The sequence below is a fragment of the Hyaena hyaena genome, unplaced genomic scaffold (genome assembly GCF_003009895.1).
Source record: "Hyaena hyaena isolate Hyena2069 unplaced genomic scaffold, ASM300989v1 scaffold_1762, whole genome shotgun sequence".
NCBI classification, from domain to species: Eukaryota; Metazoa; Chordata; class Mammalia; order Carnivora; family Hyaenidae; genus Hyaena; species Hyaena hyaena.
The window spans coordinates 153,466-172,087 of record NW_024082390.1 but is presented as its reverse complement, the minus strand read 5'-3'; the positions used below and the strand labels follow the sequence as shown (position 1 = coordinate 172,087).

General features: G+C 36.0%; 1 protein-coding gene across 2 annotated transcripts in view; it reads left to right on the top strand.

Annotated features, from left to right (window-relative positions):
* LOC120226559 (peroxidasin-like protein) overlaps positions 1-11,907 on the top strand; it is a 44,417-nt gene extending 32,510 nt beyond the window's left edge. Inside the window, exons 5-6 of one of the 2 annotated variants that reach the window (XM_039224730.1) lie at positions 8,945-9,058; positions 9,814-11,907. In XM_039224730.1, the coding sequence (XP_039080661.1) occupies positions 8,945-9,058; positions 9,814-9,945 (246 nt within the window). In that variant the 3' untranslated portion in view covers positions 9,946-11,907. The remainder of the gene's footprint in view (positions 1-8,944; positions 9,059-9,813) is intronic. The other variant, XM_039224731.1, reaches the window with a different exon arrangement.
* Positions 11,908-18,622: the final 6,715 nt, after the last annotated feature.

The window sequence follows — 18,622 nt, the reverse complement described above, 5'->3', positions numbered from 1 at the left end:
CTTTGGACTATCTAGAAAAGATATCCATTGATGTTGATCCCTTAACCATGATAGACTCAAAGTAATAAAAGTGGTCTGCGAATTCCATGGTATTCTAGCTATTTTGTAATCAGTGGATTATAATGATTATATTTGCCCTTTAAATATGATTCTGATCATTGAAGAGATAATTAGAGCCAAAACTACACTCAGAACATTTAATTATTTTTGTTTGTGTTAGTGCCTAATTTACTTGGTTCTGGAGGGTGTCTGTTGGGGGGCGGGATGTGGTATATAATAAACAGATGATACATAAAAACTTATACCTTAATTAAAGTTAAACACTTAGCAAAGTTTTCAAACTGATGTCACAGTAAGTACTTTATAAAGAATAGTTGAAACTTGGGGATAAAGTCTCAGATCCCTAGTATCATTTTGAGTGAATATACACTATAATAAGACATATATTCAGACTCAGACAATCAGATTTTTAAAAGAAAATCTAGGCCATTCAAGTCAGCTCTTGAACCATTTATTTCAAGGTCTATTCAAGTTAAATAAGACTCACAAGGTTGCATTTAATTTATACTTAAAATTAATAAGATAAGCATGTACTATACTTTGTTATAAATGTCAAGATCATAATAAAATTGAACTATAGTCTTCATATGGTATATGCTTTTCCCACAACCCTTTAGTATAATGTATATATTTTCTCCTTCTCTAGGACCCTATCATAAAGGTATTTATAATTTTATGGTTGAGGTTTATGGTATTTATACTAACTATGCCATTATGACATTATTAGCCAGAGCTAGAATTTACTTAAAGCATTATAGGCTAGGAATTTATCTTGCAAGTGTGTCATTTGCTTAAGAAAACAAAATGTCCTGTATATTTCGATACAATTTCTAGAGCCACAATGTGATAAAAAATGGAGTCTACCTATTTTCTTATATGGACCTAAATTTTCAGAGTTATATAATCATGACAGGCAATTTATATTTCTATCACTTTTCAGAAATTATGTCAGACATGATCAGATCTTAGACCTTATGACACAACTCAAAAAGTGCCTTTGAGTACTGGTGAAGAATAGTACAGTGGAGATATACAGATATCACTGAGACATTTGCATGTACTCACTTAAAATCATTTGGAATACCACATCAATTTTATGACATTGTAGAGAGAACTTTATTTTCTGATATTTTATTATTCCTTATTATGAATTTTTCAATAGACAGATGAAACTCTGAAATTAAAGTTAAAACATAAGCTTATTTTATTACCCAAGGGGATCTATTGAATAAGTCCAGTCTCAGCGAAAATAACAGAAACTCCTCTAGTTATTCCAAGTAAGATGGATTTTCATACAAGAAGTCAGAGGTTTTCACAACTGTTGGAAGAGTGGGAGTACCAAAAATCATAGAAACAGGTGCTGGAAGGTATTTGGTCCACCAGGAGCTCACCTGGAAGGCACAGTGAATCTCAGCAAATTTGCAGAAGCCTTGAGGTCAGCCTATGTACCTTAACAACAGTGCTTGAGAATAATACTGCTCTCCTTCCCAATCTTACGTGAGTGCATCTCATTGGTAGACTAACCCAGAGCCATACAGGGAAAGAAATTAGGGTATAGTGGTCTAGATTTCTCCTCTGAGATCTGTGGAAAATGTGCAGTTGATGATAAGTTAATGACAGATAACCCATGACCCATATTTAGACGAGATCATATATTTCACTATAACTTGGTGATTGGTTGGGTGGTGGGAAGGATGGAATGCAAAGCTAGAATGATACCTTGTAGTCATAAAGACTAAATTCTTGGTCAGAATTCAAATTAGTTAAACAGTCAAACAGATATCAAAAGAGATATAGAGAGCAGTAGATTGACCATTATAATTTATTAATCCAAAGTGCATCTTTTCGTGAGTTCAAAGGGGGCAAAAGTAATAATAATTAAGCCTGGGGGAGAAAAGCATAAATGATAACTGTTCCAGAAAACCCAGATCCATCACTTTATTGAACAAGTATATGAGGATAAGTGAAAGAAAGGAATCAGACAGACTCTAGAGGCATCTTTCCAATTAAGGGACAGGTAATGTTACAAAAGTAACATTAACTAACTGTAACAAACCCTAGAAAGTGAAACAAAGCTAAAGGAAGTTGTGACTTATATAAAGAACAGAAAGATGTCAACAGTGGCTCGACAGTACGTAATCAAGAATAAGAAAAACGACATGAGGTGTGTCTGATGTTAAAAGTACTTCTGGTAAGATCTCCGATGAAAGTAAGGAACATGTTATTGGTATACAATACCAAGGTATACAAGCCTTGTATACCAGGAATAAATCACACTTGATTATGGTATATAATTGTTATACATTGTTAGATTAAATCTGTTGTTTTGTTGCAAATATATCCATCTACATGCATGAGAAATACTGGTTATTAGCTTTCTGTTCTCATATTCTTAATCTGGCTTTGGCTTTAAGTATTCTATTTGTTTCTATGCTCTAGAAGAGGTTGTGGAGTTTTGCTTTTATTTCTTCTTTCAGTGTAAAGCACCAGTGAATTCATCTGAGCCTGGTGCTTTCTTTTTTTTGAAGGTTTTAAAATTATTGATTTGATTCCTTAATAGATACAGGCTGTTCAGGATATCTGTTTCTTGTGTGAGTTCTGATAATTTGTGTCTTTAAAGGAACTGATCCATTCCATCTATTGCTCGAAATGTACAACTGAAAATCCTAAACGTCACATATAAACAGAGGAAGACTCAGAATGGTGGAGAAAAAGAAGTTTACTGGTTGGTGGCCATGGGCCCCAGGGAACAACATAATCCTTCTTGGTTTTTAGTATGTTTGTTTTTTCCTTACAAAACCCAGTTTGGAGCTGAATAGTCTCGCAGCTTTGAAATGACAATAGGTAGAAGGGGGAAAAAAGGCCCAATGGAAAGAGGCAAAAGACCGGGAAAGAGGCAGCCTGGTGTTAGAGAAAACTTTCAGGCAATAGCTATCTTACCCCAGTGGAACAAAATAGAACCATGGTGCCATTGCTACCATGGCTACCAGTGAGGAGGCCACACTTCCACCTACTCCAGGCTGTATTGCAGCATCCTAACTCCCCCAATGAGGCTGCTGTCACAGAAGGCCAAGTAGGAAATAGGGATTTTCATCCCTTTTAGGTGACTACCATCAAAAGCAGTGGAGACTCTGTGGGGACTTCCACTCTTACCCAGCAGTATTGAAACACCCGTCTCCTTCCCCACTGGGATGTTGTCAGAGGCGGCCTATTGGAGACTTAGGACACTCACTACTTCCCACTGGTGATGAGATCACCCTTTCCTTTCCCCACCTTGTGGTGTTAGTAGAGGCTGTGTAAGGAACAGTAAAAAATGTACCTACCTTTCCTAGCTAGTGAAGTATAAGTGGAGACCCAACAGGGAGCCAAGACTTTCAGCTCCATCTAGCATTAATGAAAAGTACTCCCTTGGGCGTCTGCAGAGGCCATGTGGGGAACACAGACTCCTACTCCCACACAGCGTGTGCCCTCCTTCTCCTACCAGGGCAGTTTCAGAGGAGAACACCTACATCAGAAGGTTTAAATCACATCCAGAGTCTCCTACCATCACACTCAAAACATCCGTATTTCAATAGAAAATTATGCATCATGCTAAGAACCAGGAGGATCTCAAATGGAATGAAGAAAAAAAAAAAAAAAAGACAGTGAAATCCAACACTAAAGTGACAAAGATATTATAGTTATGTGACAGGGATTTTAAAGCAGCCATCAGGAATTCAAGGGATAGAACACAGGGAAGTGAAAAATAGAGAGAACAAGTGGTAAACAAAGAATAACTTGATATATTGAAGCTCTAACATAGCAATACTTACAGTGAACGTAAATATTCTAAATATCTCATTGAAAGACAGGTATTAACAAACTTTAAAAATCATAACCTAACTATACCTTTTACAAGAAACTAACTTCAAAGGTAACAATATAGGAAGGATGAACATAAAATGGTGGAAAATATATATTATATATATTATGCAAACATTAATCAAAATAAAGCAGGAGTAGGTAAGTTAATTTTGGATAGAATAGATCTCAGAGGAAAAAGATTACCGAGGACAGAAAGATTTGTTCTATAATGATAAAAGAACCAACCACAAAGAACACAAGTCTTAAGTACCCATTCACTAGTTAAGAGAACTACAAAATATTTGAAATATATGAGGCAAAGAGTAATAAAACTGGAAAGAGAAATATACAAATCTGTTTAGTTCAAAACGTTAACATTTCTTTCTCAATGATACAGAGAACATCTAAGAAGAAAAGCCAGAAAGATTTAGAAGAATGCAAAAATGTCTTCAAACAATAGGATCTAACTGACATTTACAAAGCATACTCACTCTAACAGAACAGAACACTCCTCTTTTCAAGTGCCCATCTCCAGGACCAACATAGACCTTATTCTGGATTATAATAGAAACATTAATAAATTTTAAAGAATTAATGTCATAGAGAGCTTGCCTTCTGAACACAACACAATAAAACTAGAAATAAGAGAAAAACAACCGGACAATGACCAAATATTTGGAAAGGAAGCAACATATTTTCTTAAATACACCATGAGTCAAAGAGAAGAGGAAATAAAAAAAATACAATGGAGTGAATGAAAATGAAGCATAAATTAACATAAAGTAGCACAGAGAGGGAAATTTATAGCCCCAAATACATTCAGTAGAAAAGAGGAAATGTCTCTCAAATCAAAATAAGTTTTTACCTCAAAAACTAAAAAAAGTAACAACTCAATAAACTCAGTACAAAAAGAAAGAAGGAAAAATCTTCACCCCTAAATTTGACTACTTAGATCAAGTGGACTAAAAAACCCTGAAAAACACAAATTACCAGAATTCATCCAATATGAAATCGTTAATTTGAATAGCTTTATAACCACCAAAGAAACTGAACTAGTCATTTAAAAAATCTCCTTCCCAAATCCTTATATGCAGATGGCTTCACTGGTGATGTCTACCTAATGTTTAAAGAAAAATTAACAGTAATTTTCCAGTAATAGCAGAGGGAGGAAACTTTTTATTTTTTGAATATAGTATTAATCTGATACCAAATTAGACAAAAATAGTACAAAGAAAGAAAACTGCAGACCAATATCCCTCATTAATATGGATGCAACAACTTTCAACAAAATATTAGCAAATAAAACACAGCAATACATAAAAAGAATTATACAGCATAATTAAGTGGAGTTATTTGAGGAATTCAAGACTGGTTTAATGCTCCAAAATCAATAATGTAGTAGGCTAAATCGTGAAAGATTGAATGCTTTCCTCGTACTATTGCCAGTAAGGAAGGATGCCTGTCATCACCGTTCTTATTATTCACAGTACTGGGAGTCCTTGCCAACATAATAAGGCAAGAAAAGGAAACGGTCTACAGATTGGAAAGAAAGAAAGAAAACTATTTTCAGATGATATGGTTACCTCTTAGAAACTTGGAAGAAATCTACCAAACTATTCCTAGAGTTAATCAATAAGTTCACCAAGGTCACAGGATAGAATATACACAAGATAACTATACAAAAATGAATTTTTTTGCTAGTATACTAGCAATAAGCACATGGAAAAATAGGGAAAGGAAAGTTATGGTCCAGCATGTTCTTTGACTTCACACCAAACATCCTCTTATTCTCAAAACTTTATAATTAAGTCCAGAACAAAATTTCATCATGCACTGTATCTCTTATATTTATGGTACACAGACAGTTCTCAGACTGTTTCCCTCAGATAGTTTCTTTGTCACTTGAAAATACTTTATCGCCTTAAGTGCCAGGAATTTGCAGTAGATGTGTTGCTGTTATTTATTTTGCTTTGCTATACTTCTTTCTTTGAGGACTGAAATTGCCACCTAAATGTCTTTCTCATATCTTATAATTGCCTCTCCTCTTTTTTATTTTTGGAACTTATTCAAATTTACTAATGTTTTCATGGTCTCAGCAATTTTAGAAATAAAAGTATTGTGTTTGTTTTTTGTCTTAGTCTTCTAGGACATAATCACTCACACTTTTATGATTTTCATTCCTCACACCCATGAGCCTACTCAGGCAATGACTAATTCAGTCCACAGCTAGTCTTTGTAAAACCCCATCATTCCTTCCTCCCTCATAATTTTTAGTTTCTCCTACAATCGTCTCCATTCTCACTGCTCACGTAAAGCCATAGATTTAGTCTTCTGGTTAATCAGTGTTTAGCTGGCATATACTGGATACTTAATAATCCTATTGGGTAATGAATAAATTAATGAACAATGGATGTCACTTCCCAAGTGTAGGCATGATGGTAATAAATTACCCCCAAAGGCCATCCTGCTGTCCTCCTTCAACCCAAATGTGGTCAGATATTTAACACAACCAAATTTATTTATTTATTTATTTATTTTTACATCAAGAGTTTTTTGTTTTCTTCATGAATTTCAAGTTCACAAGTATTCTTGGCTCTTTAAAATGTAGCCCTAACCCATTTTAAAATCTAAGTTCCAAATAACCTTTTTCACATGTTTTATGTTTTTCCCCCAAACTTAAAAACTCACTGTTCACCCTCCCCTCTTATCAACTTCATTTACCCATTTTCACTCTACCTGAAGTGTACTGTCCCCTCACCCACATGTTCATGTACATAAATACTCCCATGGCCAAGTGCCATCTTTATTCAGGGCTTAGCACAAGTACCATTTAAATTCTAAACTCTTCCCTGATTACTCCCTTTTCTACTCCATTTTTCTAGAAATAGTTGTTTTTCCTTGAAATGCCATACCATTATGTATATGTTCTTATAACGCACAACATCTGGGCTTGTATCAGACTTATTTTTGCACAAATTCACTCTCCTTTTCTACATTGCAGACTCCTTAAGAATAGAAACCCAGGAATATTTATCATTGTAGTCTCCCCTAGGACTAGCTGACAAATAGGTGCTCAATAAACATTTAAAAACCAATTATTGCTTTTACGTCTTCAAGACATCTAATCTGGTCTATTGTTCGTCTCCAAATTTTTCTTGGGCACAGTAATTTCTGTCACATATAAAGAATTATGGTCAAGTATTTGAAATTATTGTATCGTTACCAACCAAATAACAGAGTTCAGAGAATCTGAAAGAAATGTTCACTAGAGGATAAAAACATAGTGATTCTTAGATATACACTAGAAACTTCTTTTGGGAATATGGGATCTAGTGCTAACGATGACATATTAGTTTGCTAGCACTACCATCACAAATACTACAGGCTAGGTGGCTTTACAACAGAAATTTATTTCTCATAGTTCTGGAGGCTGGGAATCCCGAATTAATGTGCTGACAAGTTTGACTTCTCTTGAGGTCTCTCTCCTTGGTTTGTATCTTCACACAGACTTGCAACTGTGTGTCTGGACCCTAATGTCTGCTTCTCATGAGGACACCAGTCACTGGATTAAGCCGCATCTCTATAACCACATTTTAAGTTAATTACTTTTAAAAAAGTTTTTAAGTTCATTTATTTATTTTTAGAGAGAGAGAGAGAGCCTTGAGCTGGGGAGGGGCAGAGAGAGAGAGAGGGAGAGAATCCCAAGCAGGCTCCACACCATCAGCACAGAGCCCGATGTGGGACTCAGACCCATGAACCTTGAGATCATGACCTGAGCCAAACCCAAGAGTTGAACACTTAATCAACTGAGTCACCCAAGCACCGCATTAAGTTAATTACTTCTTTAAGCACTTTGTCTCCACATACAGTCCCATTCTGAGGTATTGGGGGTTAGACATCCTTTCTAAAATTCCTCTAAATTAAGCATCTTAAATTTCTCGGTGGATCATTACTCTTTCGTAATGTATTCTCTAGAATATATCTTGGCGATTGTCATCATCATTTAGCGCCTTATGAAAGCTGGCACTTTGCAGTCTTGCATGTCTCTCCCTTCCCTCCCCCTCTTCCCACCGGGCGGCCCCACCTGCTCAGTGGCTTTTCCCACTGTCACCTCTCCCCTTCCCAGCTGAGCCCGTGTGGACCTCCTCCACTCTCACTGGTCTGCCTTCATATTGCCATTACAGTGATCACTGCAATTTCCCCCCGCTGACTAGACACTGTCATATCAAAATTAATTCATCAGACTGTTAAGGTCCTAATTGTTTTGCTGCCTTGACTCCCTCAACACTCCCCCTGGGCGTTTTACCTTCCACAGCGATTTATACCCCTGAGATTCCGACCTGTTTGTGGTCCCCGTGCTTTGGTCAGACTTCCTCCCTGTTGTCTCAAATGCCTTTTCCCTGCTTGTTCTGGATCATTTTGTCATATGTAGCTCGAACGCTTTTCCCCATGTGAGGCCTCCCTTGTTCCCTGAGGCAGAACCGAGAGAGGGTTGCTTTCTGCTCTTCCTCTGCTTTTGATATACCCTCATCATCTAACTGGCTTAGCACTGTGATTTATTGATCTGTCATTCTACCAAATCTTACGTTCCTTGAGACCCTGGATTGGTTTCTTTATCTTTGAAATCCAATAAACATTTGTTCAAAGAATGCTGTTTAGGATAACCTAAGTACAAAAAATAAACAGACTATTGATTTGTTGAATTAATATGAATGACTACTGAGAAGATATTTTTCATATATATCATTTTACTCATTTAATTCTAAGTCTATTCCTTTATAACTTACCTGTTTCAGATATTAGATCCATCTTCAGTATTTTGCCACATGTGGGGAATTTTTAGCTTAGACACTGGATTTCTCGGATTCGTTAAGTTTTGGGTAAAAAAAAAATGTTAAGAAAAATTATGTTGGCTTTGAAGTTTCTTTTGCCCCCTAGGTGTGTGCTTACACAGTAGAGCATTTCATCAAGCTGTGTTAGGTATCTGCTTTGTTGCCACTGTTTCAATTCCCACTTGCCTTTCCTTCACCTCCTCTGTCAGATAAACAAGCTGGAGGCACGCCTCAGGCAGGAGGGATGCACAGATGATAAAGGGATTCGGAGGAAAGACAATGAGCACTGGATGAAAGAAGATTGCATTAGCTGTAAGTGTAAGGTATGCGCTGCCCGCACTTTCTCCATCTTCCTCCTCCTGGTTCACTCCGGCTAGCCTGCCACTTGAGACAGACCTGAAATATCCAAAAGAGAGAAAAAGGTCTTTTTTGTGAATAGATTTTAGGCATATTTTCAAGGTCAAGATTTTGATGTGAGATCTTGAGTTGTCTGGTTATCGATGTAAATATGGCCACTACCTCAGGAGCACTTGTGAAATACCACACGGACTTTTCACGTTTTCATTATTAATTGAGAGAGCTGATGCTCGCAATTTTGAGTGGACTTTGCCCAAGGTCACACAAGTAAACAGACACAGAAATGTGGCTTGAATTTGTCTCCTGATTCCCTAGTCAGGCTCACTATGGTGTTGCCTGAAAGCACTTGGGAAATACGAAAAAGTGTAGCATGGTATCCACCAAAACAGAAAAGCTCAGTCTTTGTTTTGTGAACAAAGCAATCCCAATTGCTCCTGCCTCTCCCTGCAATGAAAACCTATGAGCTTCCTCATGCACATTATACTCCATGCCCCACGGTCTGGGAGGCAAACTTTTATAGGCCAGAACTTCCACTCTCTTTTTTTGTGCTGCAAATTTAGAAATAAAGCATTAGTAAGAAGTACATGTTAAAATTAGCTCATATCATGGGTAATTTTAATCATATTGAGATAGCCGATCAGAGTATGTATCCTAAGAAACTTTTAAAAAGGTGAAACCACTGTAAGATACATGGAAATAATCACTGAATATTGCCTTTCAGAGTGGCCAGGTCACCTGCATGGTGGAGACTTGTCCCCTGGCTGCATGCCCCAGAATTGAATTGGTGAAAGGAACCTGTTGTCCAATTTGCAGAGATCCGGCAATGCCAGCTGATTCCCCAGAGAAACGCTAACTAGTGTCATCGCTCTTGAGCCCTGAGCAGGGAACTTCTCAGGGAAAGGCAGTCAGGCACATAGGACTTCAGCACATTTCACCTAGAATCACACTCCCGGCACAGAAATCACGGACAAATTAGTTCATTTAACTCTTCAACCTACTGAAGATCTTGTATCTTTTCATCTTCTAATATACATTGAAGTAATGCAAAAATTCAAGTCTATAAAGTACATAGGAATTATTTTATTGTAAGAAATGTTTCTTATTCAAAGCTACCAGTTTTCTTTACCATACATGGAAAAAAAGAATATCATGTGGTAATTTTTATTTTAGATCTGAGTATTGCGGAAAAGCTCTCATTTCAAAATTCAGAGAGATTTTATGATTTCCTGGAATTTTGAGAGAATGGGATTTGCACTCAGAGAAAACATTGGGAAAGATTTGTGATAGCTTTGGCACAACGTGCAATGCTACTTCCCTCATTCCACTTTCTCTCACATTTAGAATCTAGATAATGGCCAGATTTTGCTGGAAAGACACTTCACCTTGAATATCACTAGGCTCTAACTTGGAGAATATTAAGGGGAAGGCAGAGAAAGTATCATTATTTGGGAGAGCCTGCTATTTTTTACATTTGGCTGAGAAATACAAACACTATGAAGGGAAGGAGCCTTCAAAGGAGCATTGCGCAATACCTGCCTTTCCCTTACATGTCATTCTCGTCATGTGTGAGATGTCGAAATTGAAATTTTCCAAGTCTGAGCAACTCAGGAACAATTAAAATCTGAATTTACTGTCAGAAAAATTGAAAACGTCTTTGACTTTAACAAAAGGTGGTGCTTATGAGCTTTCTTCTAATTTTGGCACTATGTATAGCATCTCAAATACAACCCAATATAGAAAATAAAAATAAATAAATACAGCCCAATAGACAACAGGTTTAGGTATACTCAGGATTGGATATTTAGTAAATTAGGTGAGTTTCTCATGATAAATGCTTTTAAAATACATGTGCCCATATGTAGGGTTTGGTTGCAGTTGTTGGTAGATTTCCTTAAAAAAGTCTTTATTCTAGAACTTTTGAGAAAAGATTTTGTGTAGTGTCCTGCACAGGGGGGCTCTGAGGGTGAAAACTCTAGTGATTTCCAATTACAAAATAGACATTTAACAACAGGCATAATCTCCCATTATGTAGAAGCCCTCTGTAGAGTTCAGGGCTCATTTTAGTCAAAACAGTCTCATGGTTTTAGTATTACGAGTGAAGAAAGATGTTTTTGGAGTTTGATGATACATGGCATTATTTTTAAAATGTGCTAGCGATCCCCTCCCAAGATCCAAAATAACTTTTACAAAAAAGTTCACAAGCAAAACTCAATATGTCCTAAAGGTTTGATGTTGGATGCTTTATTAAATACAAAACAATTTCTAATTATGTCTTGAAAGGCAAAACTTAGCAAGTCCCAAAGCTTGACATTTGGTGGCCTTTCAAAACCCAACAAAGTGGAATGAAGCTAAACCTCATGGAAGTATAATTTGTTCCTCCCAAACCAGAGCAAACAGATCGCAAAGAACAGTAACACACCTAAGACTTGAGGCTTCTCATCATATCCACTTGCCATTTTATTATTTTATTTAAGTTGAAGCAAGACCTACATGATATCTCATGTTATTTTTGTATACCCTGACACATGTTAACTTGGATGCCACCTGATCAATATGTTTGGCTCATTAAACATAAGCATATATCAAAACAGCAGCATTAAATTATCATTTAAAATGAAACATGGGAATTTTAAAACTTGTCTGTCAGTCGACCATTGGAAAATTCAGTCACCTTTACAGATATGGTTATAATATAATCATACAGATTACTTTTTTGCTTTATTCATTTTACTGTATTTCATTTCTTTGACTATGTTTTTTCAAATGTCTCATTTTTAAAAGTAACATTGCACACAATAAAAATTCCAACTATTTCCCAAGGGTATATCAACCTTTGTATTCCGTTTCTGCAGTCCAATGCGAATTTTATTTTCAGTTTTGTATGTGTGTGTGCGTGTATCTTTGTGTGTGTGTGTATTCTTCTGTATGTTTTCTATGCAACACAAGTGTGATGTTTCTTCCTTAGTGATTGTGTCTATTCTGAGGAACCATAAAACATTGAAAATCCAAAGTCTTGGTTAACAGAATTTGTTATGTTATATTCTGCTGGAATGAAATCTGCTGGAGGTGAAATTTAATGTTTCTTATGTGTGACGCTATTGTCATCTGGGACAAAGGAGGCATCCATAGGGAGGTGTACGCAAAGAAGATGAAAGCATTCTTGGGCTCAGTCTTTTCCTGATGTTCTCCGCTAAAGAAAAGCAGTTTTTTAGCCAGGTTGTCTGCTTGTGTGAAAAGGTAGGAAAATATCTCCTCTCTTTCAGGGGCTCTTTAATGTCTACTCTCTCTCTCTTCTATACGTAGGTGGCCACACTGCACGTGGAGCTACACGCCATCTTTTCGAGGGGTGTAGACAGGTTTTGAGACTGGCAATTAAAAATAGAGCGTTTACCTGACAAACAGTCTTTATGTAACACTCGTGTAAGGCAAATAACAGTGTTTAAGAATGAGTCTTTATGTTGACTGGTCTGTTATCTAGATCTGCATGTTAGGGAGGCAGAGGTAGGAAAATTGTTGGGGATTTGGGTAAGGAGGTCTTTGTTTTTGTTTCTGTTTTTTAATTTATTTGTGAAATGATGGTAATATAGACTTCCTGAACTGTAATTGAACTGTAATTCCTTCGGATATTCTTGTCCAATGTCATGTATAATGCATTTTTATTTGCAAAGAAAATGCAATTTATTAGTAAATTAAATCAAGTTCATGGCTAGCTCACATAGAAATCTTCCATTTTAGCAAAGATGCACTTTTTGAAGAGCCATATTTGGTTCAGTGTCCTCAACACTTATTGGCATGATAGAGTGTGTAAAAAGCAACCTAAAACCAATTTGTTCTTCGTGAATATACAAACTGAAGAGTGGTGTACGAAACATAAGTAGTGCTAACATTTCTATCATAAATATAACTATATGTGGTGTTGTTAGCCCTTGTATTAGATAATATACAGACTTTTGCTTCAAGCATCAGAAATGAATCAGTTTAAATCTGCATCTCAAACATTAACTAGAGGTATAGGATATATTATATTAACCCAAATTATGAAACTCAATTTGTATGCTAACTATATTTCATAAAACAAGTGAAGAGAATTTCTTTAAACTTAATTATAAGCAGAAATATATATATATCTGTTATATATATATTTGGCATATATAATATGTATTATTATATACATATCAATATTATGACATCTATTTATATTATATATTATATAATAATAAAAGTTAAAATAGTATTATCTTCTCTTATATCTTGCAACTAAATATTGGTGTACATTTGGAATCTGTGTGTATGGGAAAAATCTAATATGAAAAAATTTTAATTGTATTTTTATCTTTGGAAAGGGTATATACTGTCTATATTTATTCGTCATTTGTCTAGCTACCCATCATCCATGTTTTGGTCAATGGACTCTGGACAGTATTCTTAATTCATTGTGTGTGAATATATCCTCAAGTAGTAGGAATGAATGAAGATCATTTAAGGAAGGATCTCTGACTCAAAATTTAAAATAAATTGTATGGTTCTATCTCTTATGTATCACATTGTTGGATAAAAATCGGTTGTTAACTACTTAGAATACATAAAATGTACATTAGTATAATATATGAATATTATAAATAACACTAATTCATAGTGTCATTTTTTTTTAAAGAACAAAACTGTCTTCTCTAAAAGGGAAAGAGATTATTTAAATCATGTCAACTTTTTTCTCCTGTGGAACAATTACTTAAGAACACTTTTTTAAATGTAAATTAAAATTTTATTTTATTTATTTATTTATTTATATTTATTTTATTATGTATTTAAATTTAAGTTAGTTTACATGTGGGGCACCTGGGTGGCTCAGTTGGCTAAGCCTCCGACTTTGGCTCAGGTCATGATCTCGTGGTTCATGAGTTCAAGCCCCGCATGGGGCTCTGTGCTAACAGCTCAGAGCCTGGAGCCTGCCTCAGATTCTGTGTCTCCCTCTCTCTCTGCCCCTCCCCTGATCGAACTCTGTCTCTCTCTCCCTCAAAATAAATAAACACTGAAAAAATTTAAGTTAGTTCACATGCAATGTAGTATTGCTTCAGTAGTAAAACCCATTGGTTCATCATCATTTACCTACAACCCAGTGTCCATCCCAACAGTACCTTCCCCATGCCCATCACCTGCCTAGCCCATCTCCCCCCAGCAATTCCCCGTCTGGTCTCTGTTTTCAAGAGGCCTTTATGGTTTGCCTTCCTCTCTGTTTTTATCTTATTTTTATCTTATTTTTCCTTCCTTTTCCCGACGTTCATCTGTTTTGTTGCTTAAATTCCATATATAAGTGAAATCATATATTTGTCTTTCTCTGACTGACTTATTTCACTTAGCATAATACACTTTAGTTCCAGTCACATTGTTATACACGGCAAGATGTCATTCTTTTTTATCATTAAGTAGTACTCTATTGTATACATATATGACATCTTCTTTATCCATTCATTAGTGAATGAACATGTGGGCTCTTTCTATAATTTGACTATTGTTGGTAATGCTGCTATAAACATTGGGGTGCATGTGTCCCTTCAAATCAACATCTTTGTATTCTTCTAATAAAAATAGTGCAATTGCTGGATTGTAGGGTAGTTCTATTTTTAACTTTTTGAGGAGCCTCCATACTGTTCTCCAGAGCAGCTACACCATTTTGCATTCCTACCAACAGTGCAGAAGGTGTGACCCTTTCTCTGCATCGTGTTGTTGCCTGAGTTGTTCATTTTAGCCATTCTGACAGGTGTGAGGTGGTACCTGACTGTGGTTTTGATTTGTATTTCTCTGACGAGGCACGTTAAGTGTCTTTGCATGTGTCTGTTGGCCATCTGGATGTTTTCTTTGGAAAAGTGTCTGTTCATGTCTTTTGCCCATTTCTTCAGTGGGTTGTTTGTTTTTCAGGGTTTGAGTTTGAGAAGTTCTTTATAAATTTTGATATTAACCTTTTATCTGATATGTCATTTGCAAATATCTTCTTGCATTCTGATGGTTGCCTTTTGGTTCATTACTTAAGAATATTTTCAATGGGTCATTCACCAAGAGTGCATCTACTTGACCAACACAGGGGAAGGCATCTGGTGGTGTGCAAACAACACAGACCTTGCTTTTATAGTCCTCCAGGACAAAGAGGAGTTAAAATGAGAATTCTAGTGAATTTCAGATTGGTATAGATTCCAATTATTTAAAATTTAAAAGAAAATGCCATGTCAGACTAAACCCGTTGAATAAAGGCTAAATAAACTGATATAAATTACCCATGTGAAGTAGTAACAATATTTTGGGAACATCAGGACTCAGTCTAATTAAAGAAAACTTGGTGTTTTGGAGCCCTAGAATCCTTTAAACATTGAAAACTATCAAGCAATCTGTTTTCTGGAAAAGCATGTGGAAGAAGGAATATAGTTTGCTGGCAGGGCATGGAACAATGTGATTGGTATGGGAAGCTCAGCCTAAAGTAAATGAATAGGATGATGTTTGTCCACAAACATACAAACAAAAAACCCAAATCAAAACAAAAAAAGAAAAACAATTTATAAAGGAAAAGCATCCAATGGATATAACTAGGAAGAGAGGTGTTTATAGAGACATTGCTGAGGGAACAAGCCTGGAGCGCACACAGATGTATGTGGATGATTCTGGAGAACATTGAAGTTGGTCATGGTTAAAGACCATGTAAAGATGTGAAGTTTAAATTTACATAATCATTGAGGTGTAGAGATCCCGCCACAAAACTAATGAAAACACTTGGCCTGTGCCAGTAAAGAAACCACAAACTTAAAACTTTGAAGTGTAATAACTGAAATGATTGAAACAGATGATTTTCATTTAGGAAAACGTGATCAATTCAAAAGGAGGTAAGAAAGGTAAAGATATTAAAACTTTGGTTAGTGGAAAAAAATGAATGTAATGGTAATAAATTTAAATATATTTGAAATCATTAAATACAAACATTTGCTCATCTGACAAAATCCAGTCTTAGATTGTTAAAAAAAAAACTATATATACAAACATATATACATATACACAAATGCACACGCACACACACACACACCAAAACTAAAACGTAATGTCACAAAAATGTTGAGCCAAAGAGATAAAGGGAGTTATCCCATATTTTAATGATTTTTGAAAGAAGATTGTTATGTGTTGGATTGTGTTTCCGCAAAATTTATATGTTGAGTCCTAACCCCCAGTCCCTTAAAATGTGACCTTATTTAGAGAGATATCTAGAGACAGTTGAGTTAAAATGTTGAGTTAAGGTGGATCCTAATCCAAAATAACTGGTTTCCTTATGAAGAGGGGGAATTTGGAGACAGCTACACAGATACCCACAGGGAGTACACCTTGGGAACATAAAAACAGACATCGATAAGCTGAGGAGAGGGGCCTAGAGCACATCACACCCCCACAGCCTCAGAAGCAACGAACTCTTCTATACCTGATCTGTGAGCCCAGGCATTTCTCTTGTCAAGCTATCTGGATTGTGGTGCTTAGTTACAACGGCCCTTGAAAACTAATACAGGATGAGTCTGGTCATTCAGTAGTGCTGAAGGAACAAATCAGAAAAGTACAGCAACATATGTTGCACATAAAACTATATACACATAAAACTTGATGTTCACATTACAAACTGCCAATTTATCACATAAAATTTGTAAATCTATAACTGTTCCTTTTTCAGATTTTCATATACTGCTTTCGGAAACTGACATATCAATCAGACAAAAGCTAGTCACTATTTGAACAGGGCAGTTAACAAACTTGAGCTATGCTCATAAATGCAATCTTGCCCCTAACAACAAGAGAATACATATTCTTTTAAGTTCTGTATGAAACATTTTCAAAAATTGACTCCTGGTTGCACAGCGTATTTTAACAAATTTCAGTACTTTAGTGGTGTTTTACAGACCATACTATCCATTAATGGCACAATCAAAAATAAGGAAAATAAAGAAAAGAAATGATAGCATTTACATACATTTCCATCCTCAAAGAAATTAGAATGGATATTATGAAATATTTAGACTAGACCCAAAACAAAACAAAAAAAAAATACTATATTGTGGGAGCCCGACAGTGACCACAAGAAAGCCTGGTTAGGGACGCGGGGATGTGCCTGCCCACGGGGCTCCCTGCCTGGGCAAAGCATGCCTGCAAACAGGATGCTCTGCCAGGAGGCCTGCACACAATATCCAAGTTTAATGGTCCGCTCGCAAACGAGGGAACATGCCCTCAGAAATAAGGAGGAGTCTGGAATTGTGAGCAGGCCTCTTAGTAAACATGTTGTGGTCGCTTCCTCCCTTTGCTCCCTCCTGTCCTTGAAATGTGTTTGGCTACTTGCCCTTAATTGGTAAAGGAATGCATCTTGTAGATTTCAGTTTGTATCCAGTTACCGAGGTATAAAATAAACCGCAAGAGGGGCTTGCGTAGAATTGTTACTCCGGCCGGAGTTGTGTCTTTGTCTGTCTTTTGTGTGTGTCTTGTCCTTTGTGTCATTTCGTCCGCAACACTATATATTAAAACTTGCTGAAAACAACTAAAATTGTGAAAGATGATTGAGCATTGAGGTATGGTTTGCTTTGATTTCATGTAAAAATGGTTTCGATTTTTAGACCTTGAGATTTCCTCTGAGGAGAAGTAACCACAGAACCCCTGATGTATATACGACTCTTATTTACAGACTATGTCATGGTAGACATGTCCGGTAAAGCTGACAATGAAAAATATGGAGAAAATGTGTCAATCTTGGAATTTTTATAAAGAAAATATTCTTTAGTTCGTTACTCCTGTATATTGGCAGTAGGAGAGGGATATAGAAACACATAGTGGAGGTGGGGGGCATTCAGGAGAGCCTTCTGATTGTTCATTGCCTTGAAATCACCTGTCTGTTGAGCATCACTGCTATCATGAATGACAAGGGACTTGAAATGATATTTTTTAAAAATGATTAAAAATGATTTTTAAAAAATTTTAAAAAATTTAAAAATATATATAGTGAAGGCCTGGGGGCATGGGCCTAGAATCTTAAAAGTCTTACAAAACAACCCAGTGCTGCTTCTTAGTCTTGTAACCTCATGTTGGTCCAAATGTTAACACAGAAAGTAAAGGATTTGCTTCCAATCTTCCAAAATGTTTGAGAAACAAATGAAAATTTAAAAAAAAAGTCCTGCTAACCAACTTATTTGAATGATATTTAAAGTAAGCACTAGGAGCAATGTTTCTTTCTTGATAAAGACGGCAAATATTATACACTATGAATTTGTCTATATGTGTGCATGTAGTTAGATAGATAGCCTCAGAGTCTAGGGTAGTTGGACATTCCTCACACTGTACCCCAACTACATTTTTTTAATGTTTAAATGATACAAGACAGAAATTTGAGAGCAAATACTAAATAATTTTTGGTTAAGACCAACTCCCCTCCTATAAAAAATTATGATGATGATTTCATCTCTCATTTAAAATAATCCAGGTTAGAAAATTTGGACACCTAAGTCTCCAGGCATTTATTTTGT